Genomic DNA, 26,723 nt, shown 5'->3' with positions numbered 1-26,723 from the left:
AAAGTATTGGATAACACAGGAAATATTATAGAAACAACAAGCACAAAGCCCTGTTTCATGCCACTGGTGATGGGAAACACAAAACCATCATCTATTATCCAGAACCTAGGCAAACATGACATCATGAAAGTGATATACAATACTGATAAACTTCTCTGAAGAATCAAATTTTTTGACATAACAAGCCCTCATGAATGACTAGTATCAGAGGCCATGGCCAAATTGATGAATGTCATATAAAACACCTTTGTTCTGTTCCTGCAATTTCTCCTGAAGTTGTCAGATAGCAAATACCACATCAACAATTCTTCAGCCCTCTCAGGTCCATGATCACTGTTGGGATTCACATGCCAAGACCATCCCTCTCTTTTTATTCTCTTCTTTTTACTATTAAGAGACATCCTGTTTTCCAAAGATAAGGCTCAGCCCTGGGCTCACAGCACAACAATCTTTCCCTTATCCTTTGGATGAACTCTGATGCAGCAAAATAACAGAACTGCTTCACAACAGCCTGAGGTGGTCCCTGAGCTCAGATGAGCACTTGCATATTTGTTGGAATCTTTACGAACTGCTAACTCATTAGAGTTGATAGATTACTGATCTGATCTTAAAAAGAATTTGTTTTGGGCCAGAACCTGAAACAAGGTACTAAGTAGAACTAATTAATACAAGGCTTGTGTTCACACCTTTACTCATTGGAGTTCACAAGTATGTGAGATTCACAAAGTTAACTGTGTAACTTTGTGAATTCACACCTCCCTTGAAGCTCTTAGGGTCAGAGAGAAAACCCATAATCCCTATCTCTCGTATCCCACAATTCCTCCCTCTTGTATAAAAGAAACAGACAGAGGCTCTCGGTCAGATTTCAGCTGAATTACGCCAGAAACCCTCTCTTTGAGGCAAGAGAGATTCATTGGAATATTTTCCACTTGGCTGGATGGTGGCAAAGAAGAGTTTTCAGAGGAAGAAGCTACGAGTCTAGAGTTCAGTGGAAGATTGAAAAGGCTCTCTCAGAGGCACAACCAGACCTCTATGGTGGCTGGGCTCCTGCACCTCCCCCACTGAGACCAAGCTGGTCTGAAAGACTTTCCAGAAAGCAAGCTGAGCCCCAAGTGAAGGAGACAAGAGATTCATTCCATCTTTGTGCTGGTTGGAGGCTGAAGAAAGCAGAGGCAGAGGCTGAAGGACAGAACCTTTGGATTTGGAGACATTCAGAGGGAGCTCTTGGAACCACGCAGAGAGATAGGCCTCTCAACCAACTGGGCTATTTTGGAAGGAGGAAATAAACATTTGTATTTTTACCAGCTGGATGCATTTGAGGTAATTATTGATCTGAACTGATACTAAGGCTGCCTCCAGGAAAACCTCCCCCAAGAAACCTGCTCTCTCCCCCAGAGAGAACTATTCTACTTATTTTAAAAGAAGAAGATCACCACACATATTAATAGCTTCCGAAGCCTCATTGTTGCTGTTACCCTCTTATGGCTCCAAGTGACTACTTGTTTCTGTGCCTAACTACTACTATACGTATCAAGGCTCAACTTTGCTGTTTTGGGTCTCCTTGATAAGTTATTTCCCTCCTCCAACAGAATAAAGAAAAGTTTATAGTACCGCTGAGGTTTTTTGACATTTTCAGAATTAACAGAGGTAGTACAACCTGTTATATATAAAATCATCTTTAAGAAAATCAGCAAATTAAAGACAACTGTGGCAAGAATCTTAACAGTAATGATTAGGAGACCATTCTCTGGCTTAAAAAAAAAAAAAAAAGATGAAGAATGGTGTTATACTTTAACTCCTAGTGAATAGCGTCTTCTTGCCATACACTCAGGAAAATTTCAGGCAACTTTTGTATAAGCAATGAATTCCTTGCTTTACAAATATCAGCAAGGATGGAATCAGCACTAGGTACATTGCCACACAAGAGGAACCTAATGGCATTTAAAGTATTCTTAAACTGGAATTTTTGCTAGAGAAGGACTGACTTCAATCTAAGGAGTCCCCACTTTCCATGGCAAGCAGGCCATAACTGGATGAAGCAGATCATTTTTAGGGCACCTTTTTTAGTCCTTTCTTCACACCAGTAGGTGAGCAATGTAGTCCTTAAAAAAGGTTGCTAAATCTCACTACTGTTTCAATGAAAGAAAAGACAACCCTTTGACTTGGGCTGCTTGTGTATGCAGGGTTGAGTAAAATTCCCAGTGTACCTAACTGGTGGATTATATCTTGCCTGTCTCCTGCGACAGTCTACCTCTAGATTCTGAAGTAGACACAAATAGTCAAATAATGTGGGTAATGTCTTTCGACTTGTTCCTAAGATGGATTTTGGGGAGTCAGAATTGCACAAAGTTGTTAGCCTTACTATTCCAAAGTCTTTGTAGTTCAGTGGCAAAACAAAAGTCAAGATGATTGTTGATGTGTCAGGATGCAGTGGATGGCCTTGTAATCATTGAGATTTAACTAAGCTCAAAGCATTTCATAGTACCTACTTCAGCAGCTTTCATCTGCCCATTCCAAGGGAAATCTTCATATGCTTGGGGTAGACAGCCCTCTAACTCAGTGATGGGTTTAAAAATACTTATCTTTAACCTGGTTTAAGCCTGACTGCCAAAAAAGTTTTATCAGGGTGTAATTGCTACACATGCTATAGCTTTTTGGAGCCACAGCTGAGAGTTGAGCAAATCAAATGGATACCAGAGATGGAAAGCAATCCTGAAAAGATGGAAAAGCCCTAAAAAAGAAACTCGCAAGAAAGATGTTAATCTTCCCTGAACACCCTACAGGGGTCTCTTTGATAGCACTAAGTCAGGACTCTGTTGCTTTGCCCATACTTAAATTTGTTTTAGTTTTTTTTTGTTTGTTTGTTTGTTTTTGTTTTGTTTTGTTTTGTTTTGTTTTTTGCTGAGGCAATTGGGGTTAAGTCTCTTGCCCAGGATCACGCAGCTAGGAAGTGTTAAGTGTCTGAGGCCAAATTTGAACTCGGGTCTTCCTAACTTCAGGGCTGCTGTTCTATCTACTGTGCCACCTAGCTGCTCTTCCATACTTAAATCTGGATCAGAATCCTGGGTGACAGTTTCAGGGTGAGGGGGAGCACTAGCATAACAGAGCTTGCAAGCCACAGTGGAACAGAAACTCCTCAGTTTCAAAGCACAAATGAGTGTTTAGGGTCACTCAAAGATCAGAACACAGACCAGAAGAGTAATGAACTCTTCTTAGATCATACCATCTTGGAAATACTGAAAACTTACAGGTCCCTACAAGTATCTCTGAAAACAGCTGCACAAAATCCCTGAAGTTTGGGACCCCCCCCCCCCCCCAGCAGAGCCTTACTTTAACTAAAAATCAAGTTAACAGGCTGGGAAAATGAACAAAATGTACTGTTTACTTTCTAGAGCCCCCACACTGGGGTATTTAAAATATCCTGCTTTCTAGAGCCCCCAAGCTGGGGTGACAAAACACACCATTGCTTTCTAGAGCCCCCACACCAGGGTGATTAAAATATCTCTTCCTAGTGGAGAAGTGATGAGACAGGACTCCCAAAGATGGTGGAAAAATGGAGTCGGTTTATTTCAAGGGCTTTCCCCTTTTTATAATGTAACAAAAACAACACTGTTCAAGTGGGACCACATAAACAACTTGCTATTGTATGTAGTTTGCCACCTGGTATCACTCTGCCTCAATCTCAACACAGGTTGTCACTGCCCTCCTGACTTCTCAGGAAGGCAGAAAGTCCTCAGGGGAGATGAGGAGCCGAACCAGACATTGTTAGCAGGTTCCATCTTAACTGAAGGATCTTGCCCCTTACCCAGAGTTTCCCCACTGATTGTGATCCTCTACACTTATTAGATTTTGACTAATAGATCTGACTAATTTTGACTAATACAGAAAAGGGGATACAGGAAAAATGAAGCATTAATGCATTGTTGGTAGAGTTGTGAAATGATTCAATCATTCTGTCCAGCAATTTCTAACTATGAACAAAGGGCTTTAAAACCATCCACACTCTCTAACCTAATAATACCATTACTAGATCTGCATCTCAAAGAGATAAAAAACAAAAAGAAAAAGGACCTCCGTGCACAAAAAATATTTACGGCAAAATATTGGAAACTGACAGGATAACCACCAATTAGGAAATGACTGAATAAACTGTAGTATGCAATTATGATGGAATGTTATTGTGTTATAAGAAATGATGAGCAGGATGTTCTCAGAAAAACCTGGAATGAATTACATGAGGTGTTTGGATAAGTCAAGCAAATGTAACAAAGATGACAATACAACCTAAGGTAATCTATTTATTTAGTGCTATACCAATCAAGTTCCCAAGAAACTATTCTATTGATCTAGAAAAAATAACAACAAAATTCATTGGGAAGAACAAAGGTCAAGCATTCAAGGGAATTAATGGGGGGAAAAAATAAAGGTGGCCTACCTGTGCCAGACCTAAAACTATATTATAAAGCATCAATCATTTAAACCATTCATTACTGGCTAAGAAATAGAGTAGTTGATCAGAATAAATTAGGTTCACAAGACAAAATAGTCAATGACTATAGTAATCTAGTATTTGACAAACCCAAAGACCCCAGCTTTTGGGATAAGAATTCACTGCTGGGAAAACTGGAATTAATATGGCAGAAACTAGGCATTGACCCACACATAACACCATATACCAAGATAAAGTCGAAACGGGTTCATGATCTAGAGTCCCAGGGGTGCTCAAACTACAGCCCGCGGCCAGATGCGGCAGCTGAGTACGATTATCCCCCTCACCCAGGGCTATGAAGTTTCTTTATTTAAAGGTCCACAAAACAAAGTTTTTGTTTTTACTATAGTCCGGCCCTCCAACAGTCTGAGGGACAATGAACTGTCCTCTTATTTAAAAAGTTTGAGGACCCCTGATCTAGGCATAAAGAATAATATTATAAATAAATTAGAAGAACACAAGATAGTTTACCTCAGAGGAAGGAATTTGTGACCAAAGAAAAACTAGAGATCATTATTGATCACAAAATAGATAATTTTGATTATATTAAGTTAAAAGGTTTTGTACAAACAAAACCAATGCAGACAAGATCAGAAGAGAAGCAATAAATTGGGAAAACATTTTTACATTCAAAGGTTCCACTAAAGGCCTCATTTCTAAAATAGAAAATTGACTCAAATTTATAAGAAATCAACCCATTCACCAATTGATAAATGGTCAAAGGCTATGAACAGACAATTTTCAGATGAAGAAATTGAAACCATTTCTAGCCATATGAAAAAATGCTCCAAATCATTATTGATCAGAGAAATGCTAATTAAGACAACTCTGAAATACCACTACACACCTCTCAGATTGGCAAAAATGATAGGAAAAGATAATGATGAATGTTGGAGGAAATGTGGGAAAATTGGGACACTAATGCATTGTGGTGGACCTGTGAATTGTGAGCATTCTGGAGAGCAATATGGAACTATTACCCAAAGGGCTATCAAACTGGGATAGCCTTTGATCTTAGCAGTATTTCGATTGGGCTTATATCCTAAAGAGGTCTTAAAGGAAGGAAAGGGACCCACATGGGCAAAAATGTTTGTGGCAGCCCTTTTTGTAGTGGCAAGAAACTGGAAACTGAATGGATGCCCATCAATTGGAGAATGGCTAAATAGATTATGGTATATGAATGTTATGGAATATTATTGTTCTATAAGAAATAACCAACAGGACAATTTCACAGAGGCCTGGAGAGACTTACATGAACTGATGCTAAGTGAAATGAGCAGAATTAGAACAGCATTAAAAACAGCACCAAGACTATTCGATGATCAATTCTGATGGACGTGGCTGTCTTCAACAATGAGATGATTCAAATCAGTTCTACTTGTTCAGTGATGAAGAGGGCCATCTACACCCAGAGAAAGGACTGTGGGAACTGAGTGTGGACCACCACATAGCATTTTTACTTTTTCTGTTATTTTCTTGCATTTTGCCTTCTTTCTCAGTTTTTTTCCTTTTTGATCTGGTTTTTCTGGTGCAACAAGATAATTGTATAAACTATGTATACATATAATGGATTTTTGGATTTAATATATATTTTAACATATTTAACATTTGGACTATCTACCATCTAGGGGAGGGAGTAGGAGGAAAGAAGGGAAATTTTGAATGGAAGGTTTTGCAAAGGTCAATGTTGAAAAATTATCCATGCATATGTTTTGTAAATAAAAATCTAACAAAATGTTAAAAAAATTATATGAGCTGATGCAAGTCAAATGTACTATGTACAAAGTAATAGCAGTATTGTAAGATGATCAGCTCTGAATAATAAAACTATTCTCAGCAATACAATAATCCAGGACAACTCTGAAGGACATGGGATGAAAAATACTATCTATAACTGGAACTAAAGGTATATGAATGCAGTTTGAAGCATACTTTTTTTTTTACTTTACTTTTCTTGAGGGGTTTTTTTGTGGGGGGAGGGTCTGTTTTCTTTTACAACATGACTATTATGGAAATGTTTTACATGACTACATATGTATAACATACAGAATAGTTTGCATTCTCAATGAGGGGGGGAAGAAGGGAAAGGATCTGGAACTTAAAGTTTTAAAAAAGAATGTCAAAAATTATTTTTACATATAATTGTGGAAATATAAAATAATAAATTTAAAGAAAAAGAATTTAAAATCTTAAAGAAATTAAGATTTTTTTTTCTTCATGTAACAAAAGGGTATTTCTTGAAAAGTTTTGGAATACTTTTTCCTAATTCAAATTTTGCCAACAAATTTGTACTTCTGATTTATTTAATGTATGTATGTATAATGTATATATGTATCAATGAGGTAATTCAGTCATTGCTGTACTCTATTTGGATATCATCCATGTATCAAACAGGTAATCAAGGCTAGTGACTTGAATTTGTAGTAAATATAGAGCAAAATTATGTCTTCACCAAATTACTCTTCTCCCCCTAAAATTACCACTTTTTAAATAAGAAGTTTCTTCTTGGTGAGTAAGAAATTAAGTGGGTTTAAAAATATTAAAAATTTCTTTAATGTAGTTTGTAAACCTTTGCAATGTAAATTTTTAGTGGATATAAAACCAAAATCAGATGTCTTCACTGATGTAAATAAACAATGTATGTGATTAAGTGATATCATAAGGGAGCTAGAAAGTATGAATTTCCAAAGAAAAGGAACCATAAAAAGACTATATAATTTCCTTTGAAGATTATAATCATTTAAGATATGACCACCAAAGATTATGACCACTTAACCTCCTTCATATCTGCAATAAACAATGCCCTAATGTACTTAATCCACAAGGGTCAGGTTTTTTTCCATAGGAAATATCCTGTATTTTCTATTTTTTTCAAACTTTTGACTATTACTTTTTTTATATTGTTTCATAGTCATTCATCTATGTTCTAATATAATTATCAAGGAATAAAATGATGCACTTACTCTTTGAGATCCTTTATTTTCTTAGTTTTTATTTAGATCTATCATTTCATCTAATATATATACTTTAAATTCTTGCTTTCCCCTTCTCTCCCCCAAGAATTCCAATGGATATGATGGCAAATTCGAAGTTTTCCTTGGGTTTTGTCTTACAAATGATACGAGTCCTCTCTGAAATGATATCTTAGACATTGCTGGTTCCATAATATTTCATTGGTGCCACATAGCTCTGTAAAATATTTTTTAGTTGTATAATATAAATTTTGTAGTTTGAGTCCTATGACACTAAACAAGCAAATTAATTTAGATAAAATTGTTATTTTTATTGTATGAACTTGGTTAAGTTAATAAGCAACTGACATTTAGATCTTTAGCAATTTTTTTTAGATTTGACTTAATTTGTAAGAAAAGTGTTTTGTAATTGTGTTCATATAGTTCCTGGATTTGTTTAAAGAGATAGATTCTCAAGTATCTTACAATGTCTACAGTTATTTTAAATGGAATTTCTCTTTCTATATCTTACTGCTAGATTTTGTTGTTAATACATACACATACTGACAATTTACCTGAGTTTAATTACCTTATAATACTATGATTAAATCACTGTTTCAATTAATTTTTTAGTTGAATCTAGAGGATTTTTCCAAGGATATTATCATATCATCTACAAAGAGGTAATTTTATTAACTCATTGATCCATCCTTGTTCTTACTTAGGAGGCTTCTAAGATTGTCCCCATTACATATGCTTATTGATAATTTTAGATAGATACTACTTATTTTAATGAAAGCTGCACTTATTTCTATGCTCTCTAGTACTTTTACTGGAAATGAGTGTTGTATTTTGTAAAACTCATTTTTTCTACACCTATTGCTATAATCAATGACTTCTGTTTATTTTGTTACTGATATAATAAATTAATCAGCCCTGAATTCCTGGTATAAATCCCAGTTGGTCATTTTGTATGATCTTTGTGATAAACTATTGTAATCTTGCAAATATTTTATTTTAAAATTTTGCATCAGTTATTCATTAGGGAAATAGGTCCATAGAATTCTTTCTATTTCTACTCTTCCTGGCTCAGGTATCAAGAACAATATTTGTGTCATAAAAGGTATTTGTTAAGCTCCATTTTTGCCTTTTTCCAAATATTGTGTGTGTGTGTGTGTGTGTGTGTGTGTGTGTGTGTGTGTGTGTACTATTGGAATTAATTGTTTTTTAAATATCTGGTAAAATTCACTTGTGAATCCATCTCAACCTGGGGATTTTTTTCCTTAGGGAGTTCATTAATGGCATGCCCAATTTCTTCTTCTAAGACATAGTTATTTAAATATTAACATCCTATTTCCTCTTCTGTTAATCTGGACAATTTATATTTTTATAAACATTCATTCATTTAACTTAGATCAAAAAGTGTATGGCATATAATTTGGCAAAATGGGTTTAAAAAATCAATAATTGCTTTAACTACCTCCTCACTGCGGGTAATTTTACCCTTTTCATTTTTGTTGTTGGTAATTTGGTTTTCTTCTTTTTTGTTAAATCAACTTAACCAACAGTTTATCTATTTTATTGTTTTTCCCCATTTAAAAAAAAAAAAAAAAAAAACTAGCTCCTAGTTTTATTAGTTCAATGTTTTTTTTTTTTAATTTAGGTTTTATCTCTATTAATATCTCCTTTGATCTTTAGGATTTCCAATTGTTAATTGGGGATTTTTAATTTAATCTTTTGCTAGTTTTTTAATCATATGTCCAGTTTACCAATCTGCTCTGCATTTAAAGACCTATTTTTCCCTAAATAAAGTACTGCTTTGGCTGTAACCCATAAATTTTGGTATGCTATCTCATTGTTGGCATTTTCTTCAATGAAATTATTTTCAAAATTTGTTCTTTGACCTATTTATTCCTTAGGATTAGATTCCAATTAATTTTTAATCTATCTTTACATAAACTTTTATTGAATGTAATTTTTATGACATTATGATTAGAAAAGGATGCTTTTTTAACATTTAGTTTTGAGGTTTTTATGCCCCAATACAAGGTCAATTTTTGTAAAGTATCATATGTAGCTGATAAAAAAAAGTGTATTTCTTTCTATTCCAATCAGTTTTCTCCTGTGGTCTATTATATTTAATTTTTCTAAAAATTCTATTCTAAATTCTATTAACTTGTTTCTTGTTTATTTTGTCGTTAGATTTTCTGAGAAGAAAATCTGAAGATTCCATTAATATAGTTTTATTGTCTATTCCTTCCTATAACTCATAATGTCTTTAAAATCTAGATGCTGTTTCATTTGGTGCATATATAATTAGTGTTGACATTCCTTCATTATCTATGCTAACAGCAAAATGAAGTTTCCTTTCTTATTTTAATTAGATCTATTTTGTTTTGTCAGAGATCTTGATTGCTACATCTGCTTTCTTTTTCTTTTAACTTTAGCTAAAGCATAATAGATTTTGTTCCATATTTTTCCTTTACACTGGTCTGTGTTTCAAATGTGTTTCTTGTAAACAACTTATTGTAGGATTCTAGGTTTTAGTTCATTGTGCTATCTGCTACTATTTTATGATTGAATTCATCTCATTCACATTCAGTTATGATTAACATGTGTCCCTCTATCCTATCCCCTGTCCCTTGTCCCTTCCCCTCTCTTGCTCTCACTCTCTTGTTTTTGTTCTCTCTCACTCTTTCACTTTTTCCCTCCTTACCAGTACTTTGATTCTGACCACCATCACCACCACCACCACCACCATCCACTTTTTTTTTTGTCTCTCCTTCTATCTTATCTCCCTACTTCCTACTTCCCTAAAGGGTAAAGTAAGAATTCTACTCTAAATGTATATGTTCTTTCCTCTTAGAGCTAATTCTGAGGAAAAAAAGTTTTCAGTGAAACTCCTGACCTATTTTTCCCTCCATTATAACAGGTTTTCACACTCTTTCTGTGAGATCATTTACCCAATTCTACTTCTCCCTTCCCTGTTCTCCCTGTGCAATCCTCTCTCACCCCTTAATTTTTTTTATATCATCTTATCAAAGTTAACTTTTACCCACACTCCTGTCTATGCATACTTCTAACAGCCCCAATAAATAATAATATTCTTAAGGATTACAAGTATCATTTCATGTAGGGATATAAACAGTTTAAAAAACCTTATTGAACCCCAAGATTGTGTTTTCTCTTTCCTAGTTACCTTTTATGCTTCTCAAGTCTTGGATTTAAAAGTCAAATCTTCTATTCAGCTCTGATATACCAAGAATGCTTGAAAAAACCTATTTCATTGAATATACATTTCCTGCCCAAAGGACGGTTTTGCTTGGTCAGTGTTTCTTGGTTGTAATCCTAGCTCCTTTGCCTTCTCATATTCCAAGCATTCTAATCCTTTAATATACAAACTGTTAAATCCTGTATAAACCTGATTTTGATTCTATGATGTTTGAATTTTTTTTTTGACCTAGGAGGTCTGAAATTTGGTCATAATATTCCTGGGAGTTTTCATTTTGGGATCCCTTAAAGGAGGTGATTGGTCTATTCTTTCAATATTTATTTTACCCTTTGATTTGGTTCTAGCAGTTTTTCTTGATAATTTTTTGAAATATAACATATAATCTCTTTTTTTTTTTGATCATGGCTTTTTTTTTTTTTTTTTAGGTCAGTTGTTTTTCCAATGAACTATTTCACATTTTCTTCCATTTTTTCATTCTTTTGATTTTGTTTTGTTTCTTGTTATCTCATGGATACTATCTTCCACTTGTTCAAGTCTAATTTTTAAGGAATTATTTTCTTCAGTGAGCATTTGTAACTCTTTTTTTCATCTGGCCAATTCAATTTCTCAAAGAGCTGTTTTCTTCTCTGAATTTTTGCACATCTTTTTTCTGTTTTTTTGGGCTTCCTTGACCAACCTGTTAACTTTTTTCACGATTTTCTTCCATCACTCTCCTCTCTTCCCAAATTTTCTTCTCTCTCATTTAAAAAATCCTTTTTGAGTTTTTCAAGGAGTTTTGTTTTGATTTGGGGGAGAGGTAGAGTAAGAACCACCTGACACCAAATTACATTTTTCTTTTTTTTGAGGCTTTGCATGTAGCTATTTTGACACTGTTTGTCCTCTTCTGAGTCTGCTCTAATCTTTTCTATAACAATACAGTCAAATTCTTTCCTGCTTTTTAGCTTATTGTATAATTTTAAATTTTATGTTAAAGTTGTACTCTGTTCCTGGGGTGATGGAGGCACTGTCCCAAACTTTCTGAGGAGGTATGGGGCCTTGCCACTAGCCTGCTGAGGTACTCACCAATGTTCTGCTATATTAGGGCTAGGGGCTTGCCCAGACACTACCTGCTCTACACTGGGCTCCCTTTGTACTCCAGTGAAACAGACCTTTCCTGTTAACTTTCTTAGTTTTCTTAGGCTGGAAAAACTGTTTTGCCACCTCCTTCTGTTGATTCTGCTGCTCCAGAATTAACTAAGGCACTTTTAAATAGCTATTTGGAGGTAAATATGAAAGAGTTCAGGTCAGTTCCTGCCTCACTTCACCATCTTGGCTCTGCTCTCTATTGTTAGTGTTTCTAATCTGTTTACTAATTTTTCTAGCCTTACTTCCTAAACTGAAACTTTGAGATCAGGGTCAGGCTATGACAGCATCCAGAAGAAATGCAAGAGACTCAATCCTAATCTGCATTATCTGTGGTCTTGGTAGTAAGTGCTGTGCCCTTCAAAGACTTCAGGAATGGCTCAGCATTGTAACTAACTGACCTACACAAGGTAGCATGACACTGACTTTTGCCCTCCTAGTCTGAGTTCCAAAGACTTCAGAGCTGTGGTTTGAGATAAGAATGAGAACTAGTTGGGGTTCTTAGTTACCTTTTGTGTTAATTTCCCATTTTCCTGCCTTTGTCATAGATTTTCAAGGTCTAGACTTTCCTAACTTACCTAAAGTAAACAGGAAAACTTTCATAAATTATATACTTAGATTCAATTTTTCTGTAGGTAGGTAGGTAGCAGCAAAGTAGTTAAGAGTATTAGGCCTAGAGTAAGGAAGACCAGAATTCAAATCTAGCCTCAGACACTTATATCCTGCATTATGACCCTGGGCAAGGTACTTAATATTTGTCTCAGTTTTCTTAACTATAAAATAGGGATATAATATACGTACTAATTCTCATAGGGCTGTTGTGAGGATCAAATAAGGTAATATTTGCTTAAAAGAAAAGTGTTGATCCACATGCTTAACATATAAGAACTATTTAAATGCTTACTCCTTGATCTTGCCCCTCCCCTTCTCTTTCCCATTTTCTTCCCCAAGACCTGCAAGAAAAATTTTGATTGTCTTTTTATCTGTACACGGGCTGGCATTTTCCCTTAGATTTCTTGATCACTGTATAATATAATAATTTTTTCTTTTCTTTTTGCAATATTTATTTTCTGTCTGCACAACCAGCTCCCCATTTACCTCCCCAAAATTAAAACAAAACAAAAAAATCAAGAAAACCCTTGTAACAAATATATATGATGAAGCAAAACAAACTCCTGAACTGACAATGTCCAAGAATATGTATTACTCTGCATTATGAATACATCATTTATCAAAAAATGGGTAGAATATTTTATTACTGGTCCTGTGGAATAGTAATTGATCCCTACATTGATCAGAATTCCAAAATCAAGATTTTTTGTCTTTATTTTATTCTGGTTGTGAAAATGATGGGATTTTTTTTCATTCCCTTTGGAGTAATTGTGGAAGAGCTGGGCTCTTCTGCTTTCACTTTATCTGTTAAAATAAGGAGAATTATATTTCGATCCTGACCATTGTTATTTTGTCTTGGTTAACCATTAAAAAAATGTTTCTCATAAAAGTCATCTAAAATGGTCAATTATGAGAGCTATTTATTTATTTTTTCTCATAAAATAACAACTGGAAAATTATAATGGTAATGAAATAATTTTATTTTATTTTAAAGACATATAATAATAAAATTACAAGTTACCTTTCTTTTTCAAGTTCTTCTAAATATCCAGTGCTTTCTCTGCTTCCATTCACAAAGCCTCTTCTTGAAAATGAACCCATAGGTACAGGACTGCATTCTCCTGAACGACTTGATACAGATCCTTCTCTGCTTCCATAGGATCGAATCGACATTTTTGGTCGAAGTTTCACTCCAGGGAAATTATTACTGTCTAAGTTGAGTTCTGAAACACAAAGAAACAATCTTTACGTAACACTTACTTTAAATTATCCAAAATCACATAAAAGTTAACTTGATTTGAAAGTGAAATATTAAGTAAATGCCATGACCCTGATTTAACAGGTTAAAAAATTTAATTGTTAAATAAAATTCTTCCTCTTCTTAAAACTTGCTTAAAAAAATATTAAGACCTTTGGAATATTTTCTGGAGAATAATTTGGCTGCATACAGAGAAAGTTATAACATTTAACTTCACAAAAACTGAAGATGTAAAGATCTGGTTTTACTGATTTATATATTATTAAAGATTATTAAATGGGAACATTAATTAATTATTCAGTTCTATATGTCACCTTTATAAAAACTGACCATATTTTAGGGCATAATGATTTCATCAGAAAATGTCATAAAAATATATTCAGGAAATGGATCTTTAAGAAAGAACTAAAAAGTAATTAGAGTAAATAACATAATTCTTAAGAATTGTTGAATTAAAAAGCAGATTTTAAAACAAAACCAAAAAAAATCTCAACAAAAAAAATGACAATAAGGAAACAAAATGCCAAAATCACTAGGATAAATCTAAAGCTATTAAAAAAGGAAATGTACAGGTCTAAAATGTTTTCATTAACAATGGAAAGAACAATTCAATGAACTGTGTATATAAATATATATAAAACTATATTTTAATAAATAAAAGTTGGTGCTACTTGGGGGAGGAAAAAATAATAAAATAATTAGATAACCTGATTAAAAAAGAAAATCAAACTATCAAAAATCAAAATAGAAAGAATTCACAATAATTGAAGAGAGAACAATTTTACCCAACCATGCTAACAAAACTGATAATTTACAGAAAACTGATGAATATTTATCAAAAACAAGTTACACAGATTAACAAAAGAAACACTGAAATAAACCAGTAAACTTGAACTAGTCATAAATGAACTCCCAAAGCAAAATTAAAGGACTAGATGAATTTACAAGTTGGTTCTATCAAACATTCATTAATCATGATACTATATAATCTATTTTCAATTTGGAGAAAAAAATTTTTATGATACAAAGATCAGAGGTTTTAAACCTGAACCATGTAGAAACAAAACAGAACAAGGAAATACAAACCAATATAGCTAACAAACACTGATTAAAAACAATTTTTTTAAAAAGCATAAGTAGATTATATTCTAAGACCAGCTTAGGTTTGCAATAAAAATACCAATTCAATTAAAAAAAACAGTAAATATGAGAGCTACATTAATAACAAGGAAAAAATATGATCATATTGAAACTGAAAAGAGTTTTTGAAGAAAAACTGGGAGAAAATTCAACATGAATTTCCATTAAAAACAATTTTTTACAACCAGTTTCTCTGATTAAAAATCTCATTTTTCAAACATATAGGGAACTGAAATATATAAAAATAACAGCCTTCTTGCCAGGTGACAAATGGCCAAAGGATATGAACAAGCAGTTTTCAGTTATCAATGAATATATGAAAAAATGGTCTAAATCATTAATAATTAGAGAAATGCAAATTAAAACTGAGATACAGTCTTATAACCATCAGATTGGTTAAGATGACAGAAAAGAAAAATTACAAATGCTGAAGGGATTTAGGAAAACAGGAACATGATGCCATGTTAGATCCAGAAAAGAGGAAAAGCAAATTAAAATGAAATGACAAATTCTGATGAGGGATTTTGAGAGTGACTAAGAATTATGATACTGTGAAATGAAATTAATTTAAATTAAAATAATAATTAAGCAAGATAGTTGGTGATATTAATGGTCAAGGCTTACTTCTGAAATTAAGCAAAAGACCTCTACTTTACTGAGATCTGAGTCATTCAAGTCAAGCTTCCCTATATTTTACTTGGAAAAAAATCTTAATGTAAAAAAAAAATTTCACATGACTTTTTTTTTTTTCTGAAGCAATTGGGGTAAGTGACTTGCCCAGGTTAAAAAAAATTTTTTTTTAAATAAAAAGGTTCAGATAGTACTCTACTTGGCAATTCCAATGCCATCTTCATTTTTTATTCTGTTCTATCTGATCTACTAAGCTGTGAATGAGTAAGACATTAATAGTATAAGTTTATAAGACCAATACTACAATGTTTGATCCTGCTGTGAGTCTTGTTATCTGTTTTCTCCTTGGTAAAAGAAAATATTCTCTCATAGCCTTCAGCCTTGGTCTCTCAGCAGCAAAAAGTTTGATGGATTGGTATAACTCCATTATTGTTTGGCAATGGGCTTTGTTGATGCTGGGTAAGTATTCATCTTTTTGAATGAAGGACAGACACCAAAGTGTGCCCTAACAAAACAGAATCTGATCAAAGGATCTTCTCTAAGCAAGATAGATCTTAACTTGGAATACATCCCCTACTCCTGCTATGTCTCAATTATTTGCTTTCTCTGCTTTAGTCTAGGTGAACTTTGTGAGACAGAACTTAATACAATTACACTGAGGTAATTTCATCTAATCTCAAGGTATCATCTCTTTACTTCTACAATCTATTTTTTGTTCCTCAGCTCTTTTCGACTTTCTTTTAGGCTACGTTTTCTATCGCTGCAAAATTTGGGGAGGAAAATTTCAAGGTTGAAATGGTCATCCATCTTGAAGAAGACAAAGACTGGGATAAAAAGCCATTGATTGATTAATAGGAGATCATTAATCATTTCTGAGGTTAAAATTTCCAGATTCCTTTCCTATCTCTCTTGATTAATCCTTCTATGTCTTTTATGATTACTCTTGCTCACTAAGGTTTGATCTTAGTTCTTTTTTCTTCAGTGCAATCCCCACAGTTTTCACTATTTCTGGTTCCAGATCTATATTTTCTAATGATCTATTGGACATCTCCACATGAATATACTGTTGTGATATTAAACATAATACGCTTAGAGACTAATTCATGTCTGTACTTAACCCTTCCCAACCAAAAAAAAAATCTATCTTATTCCTCTTCCTTATATTATTCTCTATTTTTAGTTCTGGCATCACTAACCTTGATTACATTCTCTCCCTGTATCCACTCTTTATCTAATCAATGCTCTGTTAATTGTACTTCAGCAATGACTCTCAATCTGTTCACATTTTAGCATAAGCCCTCTGAGCTACTGAAATAGCTTGCTACTAAGTTCTCCTTGAGGTTCATTTCAAAAGGCATTTACCAAGGATCTACCACGTAAAAGGTACTATTCTAGTTCTATTTCACTATGGCTACCAAAAGGGAATCTCATCAAGTGATTTAACCAAAACTAGACATGTAAAACTCTTGACACTTGAAAAGATGACAAACTAGGAGACCATATGAAACACTTAAGTCACTTTATTTTGTAAATTTTATGGATATTTTGTGAATGTCAAGAGTCATTTCTTGGTATATATGCCTTCCACCAAACTTGATACTCCCTTACAATAAAAACAAAAACAAACAAAAACACAACTTAAAAACCAAAGGCCATGACAATCACTTCTGAAGACATGTGCAATAATCTGCATCTGTAGTCCACCTAAGAGGAAAGAAGTGTTTTCAACACCAGCTCTCTAGAAACAAGACTGATCATCTTGAGATAACTAGATGGCACAATGGAGATAGGACAGGCCCTTGGAATAAGAAAAACCTGAATTCAAATCCAACTTCTAACAATAATTGTGTGAATTTGGGCAAATTACTTAATCTGTTTACCTCATTTTATTCAACTGTCAACTAGAGATTCAGCAACTACTTCATTGGTTTGTTGTGAGGAGCAAATGATGTAAGCGCTTACCATAACACATAGTAAACAATTATTTCTTTCTTGATCACTGAAATTAAAGCTAAAATGTCTTTCCATTTTTAATTTATGTTATTATAGTCATAAATACTGTCTTTTTGGTTCTACTTCCTACTCCTTATATCCGTTCACACAAGCTACTTCTCTGAATCAATTATTTTTTATGGAGCAATACCATAATTTTATATCACATTTTATTCAGCTACTTTCCAAGTGATGAGCATTAATTAACTCTGCTTTTGTGTTTTGATTACTACTACTACAAATAAATGTTAGAGATCATTAAAAAAAAGAGAGACAATTCTATCTTTACCTTCCTTGAAGTATATGTCCAGTAATGTGATTAATGATTCAAAGATAATGAACAGTTTTAATGACTTTTCTCACATAGTCCCAAAACTATTTTTCTGAACAGTTGGACCAGTTTTCTCAGTTGTCTCCAATAGTGTATTAGTGATTGGATCTTCCTATAGCCCCTCCAGCATCTTTCATGGAAGAAAAGATGGGTATAAAATATTTTAGTTTGTATTTCTCTTATTCTAGGTAATTCTGAGAACATTTTTATAAATAATGATCATTTACAATCTCCCCTTTTTAAAAATATATAGCCTTTGACCACACAATTGAGGAATAGCTCTTGGTATAATTTATCTGTGCTATTTCTCCAGAGACAGCTGGTATAAAGATTACTCTCTCCCAGATCTCACTGGACTATTTCTTTTCTTTACTTTTACAGTAATAGATTTTCATTGAAGGAATAGATTTTTAAAATTGAATACAACAAAATTGGCCCTTTTTTGTCTTTTGTGATTTCTTTTAACTATCTCCTATTTGGTTAACAATTCTATCTCTAATCACTAGGTACCTCCTATTCTTCGCCAATTTCTAATTTAGAGTTTAAAAATGGACATCAAAATTCAATTTGCTCAACAATTCTATTTATAATGATAATTTAATTATTATTATTAAATTTGAAGTAACTCCCATTCAAGAGGATTTTTTGGTCATTCTTACACACTTTTCCTCTGCTATGGTGTGTATTCTGTCACCTCTTTCCTTTTTGCACTGCATGATTTCATAAAGTTCTTTCTATATTTCCTAGTATTCCTTATACTTTTTGGCTTTAATTATATGTAAGTTCTTTCATATGACCTTTTAAAGTTTACTTTGCTTCTTCACTTGATGCTTACAGTGGTACATGGTATAATTAGCTAGTCCAAAATTTTTAAGGGCAGCTATGATGGTTCAATGGATAGAATGCCAGGCTGAGAAGTCTACTAAACTGAAACAACTAAACAACAAAAACCAATTTTTGCCAAATTACTTTCAAGTTTTTTCAATATGCTTGTCAAACAGGAAGCTTTCCCTCATTATTGGAGGTTTATAAAACAATAAATCTCTACATCTGTTTATTTATCTAATCCTTTCCACTAATCCATTTTTCTTTTCTTTTTAAACACTATCAAATAGCTTTAATAGTTTCTGTTTTATTATAAAACATGAGTTATGGTATTGCTAGGTTTCCTTTGTTCCTACTTGTTCTTATTGCTTTGATATACAGCATGCTTCTTCCTTTAAAACTTTTTCATTATTCTGTACAGTTCTGTCAAGTTTGACTAGTAAAACACTAAATAGGTAAATTAATTGAGATATTAACTTCATTCTTAAATTACCACAGCTCACCCATGAACAATGAAAGCTAAGTAGCTATTTAAGTTTACCTTAAAAAGATTTAAGAATGACAAAATGTATCTTTGTAATTTTATTTTTTAAGTTCTGAGTGTTTCTCGGTTGAAAATATTCCCAAGTATTTTCTGCATTTTGTAATTATTTTGATAGGAATTTTTCTATTGTCCCCTTCTGGTTTCTTCTCTCCTATAGATATTCTGTTATTAATATAAAGAAATATTGATGTTTTTTAGTGGGTTTTAAAGGTTAAATTAACAAAAATCTAATCTTTCTTTCTCACAGTATTTTCCAAAATGAAACAGAAAAAAATGACAAAGAAAAACCCAAAGATCTTATATCTCAATTTGCACTTTGACTCCATCAGGTCAATAGTATGTTTAAACCATCATAGGTCCTCTGAAATCACTGATGGTCATTTTAGTAATTAAATTAAGTGTTCTTAAGTCTTTCAAAGTGTTGTAAAAACTGTTCTTCTGGTCCTTCTCACTTACATTTTGCCTTATTTAATTTATATAAGTCTTTCCCAAGTTTATCTAGAGCTATTTCATACATCATCTCTTCTAGCATAATAGGATTCCATTAGGTTCATATAAATTATTTATTTAGCCGCTCTTCAACTGTTGGAGATTCTCTTTAGTTTCCTGTTATTTGCTGTTACAACCAAAGCGTGTGTGTGTGTGTGTGTGTGTGTGTGTGTGTGTTTGTGTGTGTGTCTCTTTGTCTTTGCAGGATATAGGCCTAAGTAATTTTATTACCTTATTAAAGAGTACACAGAGTTTAGAAATTTTGGAACAAAGTTCTGAATTGCTTAAAGAATGCCTGGAATAACTCATAGCCCTGACAAAGGTGTGTTAATGTAACTTTTTCTAGAGCTTTTCCAATATTTTTCTTTTATTGTTAATTTTACCAATCTGATGCCTATATGAAATAAAATCTTAGAAATGTTTAATTTGCATTTTTAAATTATTAATGGGATTTTTTTCAAGTGTCTATTGATAACCTGAATTTCTTGACTACCCTGTTATTTTAGTCATTAATCATCTCAAGAGGCACTGTACTATATTGAAGAGAGATGGTTTTGTAATCAGGAAGTCCTGGATTCAAATTCTTCCTTTACACAAATTTCTTATTTATGTCACTTAATCTTTCATTGCTCCAAATGTTTTCTGACAATAATAAGTTGTAGGACAGTTGCTGACTTGCACTTGAAAAGGCAAGCAAGTACTTTTTCTAATTGAGAAATTTAGTTTGAAAGAATTTAATTATTTCAATTCCATTCTTCAACTAATTCACTAGAATTTTTATTGATATTGGAAGAATATGCTATATGTAAGTGTTGTGAGTTTTTTTTAAATATACAATATTTTAAGCATACCTTTTAGACGCTCCAACAAATCAATTTGTCCAGACGATGCCATAGCTTCATCTTCAATACTTCCTTGTAACTGTTTAAGTACTTCCTGTAAAAAGAATTCCACATAAAAACTTCATGAAAATTTTAATAACTCACATGAAATATGATTAATGTTTATATTCTTTCACTTATTTGGGGATCAAAATCCTTTAAGATGAACAATAACATTTTCATATTTTTGGCCAGTTAGAATCTTCATTATCATCATCAAAATAGCAATTTGAACTATACAAAATTTAGAAGGTCTCTGACAGAAATCTGACACACTAGATAATACTGAATTGAATTGAGAAACAGACATTTAAAGTATTAAATGGACACATTGCACATATTTATCAAAAGATACATATTTTGATAAAGAGTAAAGAATTATATAATTATGGAATGCATAATGTCAAGGAAGAATCATTGTTTCTCATTATGAAAGGCTTTGCACTGTACAATTAACAGTATTCTTTCTGGATGCTGTTTGATGGAAGAAAGTAAAAGATTAACCAGAAGAGATATTAAACAAAGTTGCTCTGAGTGAAAGCAGCAGGCTGGCAACTTGAAGAGTAGAGAAAAATATAATAAGAGTCTCAAAGTAGCTTTGTCAGAGTCCTTGAAACAAAGAGATACTCTAACAATTCAAAGCAATTGTGAGATCTCATGAATTTTGACACATTAAAAAGGGAAAAGACAAACATTTATTCAATTTGGATAACAACATTTTCAACAATACTGTGAGAAAGATTGCGCAACTAGTATTAATCCCCATTTTATAAACTAATCTTCCAAGAGAGCAATTGACTAGGTAAGTATTATATTGATAATATAAAAGCTGGGATTGAAACACAAGTCTTATAACTTTAAATATAGTACTCATCTTCCTATATCATGCTGAATGAAACAATCACCTCATCCCACAAAATAGTAACTCTCAAAACCACTGTCCCAATATTATAAGTAAATGAGAGCTCTCAATCAACTAAAGACATTAGAATAAGTCTTAAAAGTCCACAATAAATGTAGATGTCTCCAAATGCCAATGGAGGAAATGGGAGTGACTCTACAGAAGAAATTCACTCAAACTGGCTGAGGTAACCAGATCATTGATAAGCTATAAACCAATTACAGACAGTTGAGTGAGTGGTCAATCAACTTTAATATATATCCTACCATCTTTCCCATACCATTCCCAATCTAGGCTAGAGGAGAACTATTTGAACAAAGAGGGGTAAAGAATTTGGATTTTTTCAATGGTATCATAATAATTTTAACAGTCTACAATAATGCCCCCCCAAAAAAAAATAAAAGAGAGAAAGAGGATTACACAGGGAGTAGAAGGGAAAAATAGAATGGGATAAATTATTACACATGAAGAGATGTGAAAGATCTATATTACACTAGCAGGGAAAATGGGAAGGGGACAGTGGGCACCACTTGAACATTACTCTCATCAAAATTAGTTCAAAGAAGAAATAACAGACAATAAGTCGGGTATAGAAATCTATCTTACCCTTCAGAGAAGAAGTAAAGGAGGCTAAGGTTGGGGTGGAGGTGAGATGGAGGAGGGAATAACAGAAGGGAGAATAGATTGGAAGAGACAGTAGTCAGAAGCAAAACACTGATGAAGAGGGAAAGGGTGAAAAAGGAGAGAAGGATAAATGAGATATTTGACAAAAATTACTGGGGAATCTGGAAAACAATATGGCAGAAACAAGGTAAAAACCAGTATCTTGCACTGTATATCAAGATATGGTCAAAATGGATACATGATTTAAAGATAAAGAATGATACTTTAAGCAAATTAGGAGAGCAGGGAATAATTTATTTATTGGATCTATGAAGAAGGGAAGAATTTAGAAACAAAGAAAATAGAGCATTATGAAATATAAAGTATATAATGTTGATTATATAAAATTTAAAAGTTCTCGCACAAACAAAACTAATGAACCCTGACTACAGACAGCTCAGGCCATAAAATTGTCTTCTCACTGAAATGAAGCAGCAGTGGGATTTGGTAGCCCCCTGGGTGTCTGAACATCTTTTTTTAAGGGACTATACTTTTTCACCTCCTGGCATAAGGAAGGGGCTGGAAACCATACCCCCAAAATGGTTATCTAACCCTAACATGCTAACCTAACTTCAGAAGGAATCCTAGTTGTTTGTTCTTTTTGTTCTCAAAAAAGACCATGACATCAAGGAAGGGATACCATCACATGCAAATAAATTGGACGTAAGTGAGAGAAGGCTGTGTAAAGTCAGCAGACTTATTTTCTCCTCCAGAGCCAACTGAGATCCATGGTAAGATACAGATCAGGATAAGTAGAAATGGCCCTGGATATAACCTAAAGCCTTTAACAAGTTTCAGTTTGAGTGAGGCAACATGTAATTAAGGCAAATCTCAAGATATCTTGCAATGTTTCAGTAATAAAAATTTACATTTCTGTGGGTAGAGCAAGTACCTATCTGTTGATACCCTACTGGAGACAGAGGAAAAGGGAGGGAAGGAAAACAGCCAAAAAAAAAAAAAAAGAGAGAGAGAGGAGAGAGACAGAGAGAGGGAGAGTAGGAAAAAGAGAGGGAGAGAGAGGAAGAAGGTAAGAGGAAGGAGAGGGAGAAAAAGGTGAGAGGCAGAGTGAAAGAGGAAGAGGGAGGGGAAAGAAGGAGAGAGAGAAAACGGTATTGCTCAATTGACCAATTCCATGTAAGACAGAAGGAATATTTGGACCCTAATTGGCTCAGAACAAGTGTAAATAGGGTCTACCTCTCCCAAAATCATTTTTTTCAACTGAGTAAAAGAAGCCATTTCTTGCCTCATTTCTTTTCTAGTCTTAACCACTGATTGGGTAGAAATAGCAACAGCAATGGTCACCTGCTACTGAAAACTTAAGCAACTCGTGATCATTACCAATCCTGTCTTCCACTTACTGCAATAAACTGTAAGGGTGAATGTGCCCTCACAGCAAACATCAGCATTTAATAGACTATGTCACTATAAAAAGAAGGAAAAAACAGGATGTGAGAGTCATGAAGACAATGTATGGTGCACAGTGCTGGACCAATCTTAAATTTATCTTCTTAAAGCTAAACATTCCCAATTCAGGAAAAGTAGTGGGCCCCAGGCAAGATGACTATGGGAAGACTTAATGGCAATGGATTAGTGTTTCTCAGAACCCACAGGAAAAACTGAGCCAGTTAGCTCAGATGGCAACAATGAAACAGAAAAGGAGTGGGCAGTTTTAGAGATTTGCTGTACAACCCCATATTTATTCATCTAAGCTAGAAATCTAGCAAACATCAAGATTAGTTTGATAAAAATGGTGAAGAACTTCAGATGCTGCTAAATGAAAAAATGAGAACTCCATAGGGTTACCACCAGGATAGTTTGTCTGTCTCTAAGAAGACATCACTTAACTCCATCAAAAGTAAACTGCAAGTGAAGCTCAGAATATGGGATTCTTGGTTCAATAAGAAAGAAAATAAACTTCAATTTTATGCTAATAATAATAATCCAAAGTACTTTTATGACACCTTAAAGGGTATTTATGGGCCAAAACCATATGATACACCTCAATTAATCAGTACTGTTGGAGCTAGGTTGATTAGTAATAAGGACTTTTGTAATATCCTCAACAGACTGTCATCAATCAGTGCTTAAGTCACTGATCATATACCTCAGGTTGAAGTCATTTCCCTTCTAGCCAAAATTCCAACTAAAGAAATTTTTTTTTTAATGTCATTAGGTTCCTCTTGTGTGGCAATATACTTGGTGCTGATTTGATACTTGCTGAAATCTATAAGACAGGGAGTCCACTGATCATACAAGAGCAAGAGGAACTTATTCCCCCAGGAGTTCAAGGATGTTTCCAATGTTCATCTCTATAAAAAGGAAAAGGAAACAGAATACCTTGTGATGATTGGGGCAGTTAAAGAGGGGTCTTGCTATAGTCATTTCTGTTAAGATTCTTGCCAGAGTCCTCCTTAATAGGGTGATCCTTTACTTGGAAGAAAGTCATGTAACCAAAAGCCAGTATGGTGATCACTGCTTGACCACTCCAGAATAAATACCAGAGATTTGTAAACCACTTATGTAGATCTGTCAGTCGTGAGGGCTTGTGGAAAATTTGGTTGCCTGAAGAAATTCATCAGTACAGTATAGTTTCATGATCACATTGCTTGCATAGTTTCTGGATAATGGATGATGCTTTTCATGCTTTTCCAGTTACCAATGGAATGAAACAGGCTTGTTCCCATGTTTTTGAGCATGATGTTTTCTGCAATGCTGTCAGATGGTTTCAATGAGGACAAAAATGCCATCTAGATCAATTGCCACATTGATGGAAATTATTTAACTTGAAAAGGCTCTAAGCCAAGACTAAAGTGAATGAGAGTTGATGAGTTACTTTTTTTTTTTTTTAATATTGAGTCATTTTGTTTGCAGATGACCAATGGAGATGTTGAATGCTGTACCTGAGTTTACTTACCTTGGCAGTATTCTTTCCAGGGAGATCACATAGAAGATGAGGTTGATACATGCATTGCCAGAGCTGACTCAGTATTTGGGAGGCGCTGAAGTAAAATGTGAGAGAGAAGAGCCTGCCTACCAAACTGAAGATCTACAAAGCCATTTTGCTGACCTCATTGTTTTATGCCTATGAAATTTAGTCTATCAGCACTATGCCAAGAAATTGAATTGCTTCCATTTGAATTTTGAAGATCACCTGGCAAGAAAGTAATGAGCATTGAGGTTCTTTCTTAAGCTAAGTTGTTAAGCATTCAAACTCAACTGTAGAGTGCAACTCTGATGGGTTAATTAATTACATTGTTCAAATGCCAAAAGTTTTGTCTTAAAGACTCTTTTATAGAGAATTCAGAGAAAGCACATGCTTACATACAGGTAAGAAGAAGCAATTCAAAGACACTCTCAAGGTCTCTCTGAAGAACTTTGGAATCAAAGACATGCAGACACTGGCACAGAACATAGTGTTCTTGCATCAAAGAAGGCACTATGTGAACAAAGGAAAATTGCAGTTAACTCAAAACAAATGTGAAGTGCACAAATTTTGAGACATCTCCACTTGAAATGTATAGATGGACAAATGCCCAAACTGTACTAAAGCCTTCTCAGCTCATTTGGTCTGATCCAATGGAGATGACCTCAGAGGTTGCATTGGTCAACTGCAAATCAAATAAAAGATTGTAAAACCAGAATGTCAAGGGCCAGATAGGACCTTAGAAATCATGCTGTCCATATATTTAATTTTCAAATTGAACAAACTGAGGCCCAGATCAAGACAATGATCAATACCATTAAGATGTATAATGAAAAATATTATCCATCTCTAGAGAGAGAACTGATACAACTCTGAATACAGACTGAAATATACTTTTTAAAAACTTTGTTTTCCTTGTTTTGTGTCTGTTTTCTTCTGCAACATGGCCAATAAGGGAAATATGTTTTGCATGTCTTTACATATATAATCAATATAAAACTTGCTACCTTGAGCAGTGGGAGAGAAGAAGAGGATTAAGAACTCAAAAAAATTTTTAAATGAATGTAAAAAAAAAAAATTTTCCAAGTAATTGGGAAATATTTAACAAAAATGCATGTATACAAAAATGTATAAAAATAGATACACACAGATCACATGCATTTGTGTTTGTGTCTGCCTTTTTTAAAAAATCAAACCACTAGTAATTGACAAGACTCCAGACTTGAATATAGGTATTCTAATTCCAAAATTGTGTTACTGTTACTGAGTAAGGGTTTTTCCCTTGTATTATACAGCTTTTGACTCTGCCTCACCCAGACTTTAACCAATAGCACTGTTTACATCACTTGAATTAATGATGTATAAATATGCAAGTAAATAATGATACTTTTGTTTCTTAAATCTTTCAAACCGACTGCCTTCTACATCAAACAGTTACCTTCACTCTACCTATTGAATCTCATTTTCTTTATTCCTTCTCTGCACCAAGTTCTTCTTGTACCCAGACCAATTCCTTAATATAATTAATTCTTGGCATATACAGTATCTACAAAAGGAAAACTGAACAAACATGTATCTACAATTCCTCCTCGGAGAAACCAACCTTTATGCAGCTATTAAACACAATGCCAACTGTTGAAATAGAGGACCCTGTTGTGTTATAAAAATTAAAAATTATTATCATAAAAGTATCTTGGTCTGCCTTTTTTTTTTTTTTTTTTTAACATTCCAAGGCTCTCT

At 33.6% G+C, this 26,723-nt stretch overlaps 1 protein-coding gene across 5 annotated transcripts in view; it reads right to left on the bottom strand.

The window, feature by feature from the left end:
• APC (APC regulator of WNT signaling pathway) overlaps nt 1–26,723 on the bottom strand; it is a 118,432-nt gene that overhangs the window by 54,923 nt on the left and 36,786 nt on the right. For all 5 annotated transcript variants that reach the window (XM_051998388.1, XM_051998363.1, XM_051998373.1 and 2 more), the window contains 2 exons: nt 20,467–20,551; nt 13,428–13,629 (listed from right to left, as the gene is read on the bottom strand). In XM_051998388.1, the coding sequence (XP_051854348.1) occupies nt 13,428–13,629; nt 20,467–20,509 (245 nt within the window). In that variant the 5' untranslated portion in view covers nt 20,510–20,551. The remainder of the gene's footprint in view (nt 1–13,427; nt 13,630–20,466; nt 20,552–26,723) is intronic.

The sequence above is a fragment of the Antechinus flavipes genome, chromosome 1 (genome assembly GCF_016432865.1).
Source record: "Antechinus flavipes isolate AdamAnt ecotype Samford, QLD, Australia chromosome 1, AdamAnt_v2, whole genome shotgun sequence".
NCBI classification, from domain to species: Eukaryota; Metazoa; Chordata; class Mammalia; order Dasyuromorphia; family Dasyuridae; genus Antechinus; species Antechinus flavipes.
This window is presented reverse-complemented; position numbering and strand designations above follow the sequence as displayed.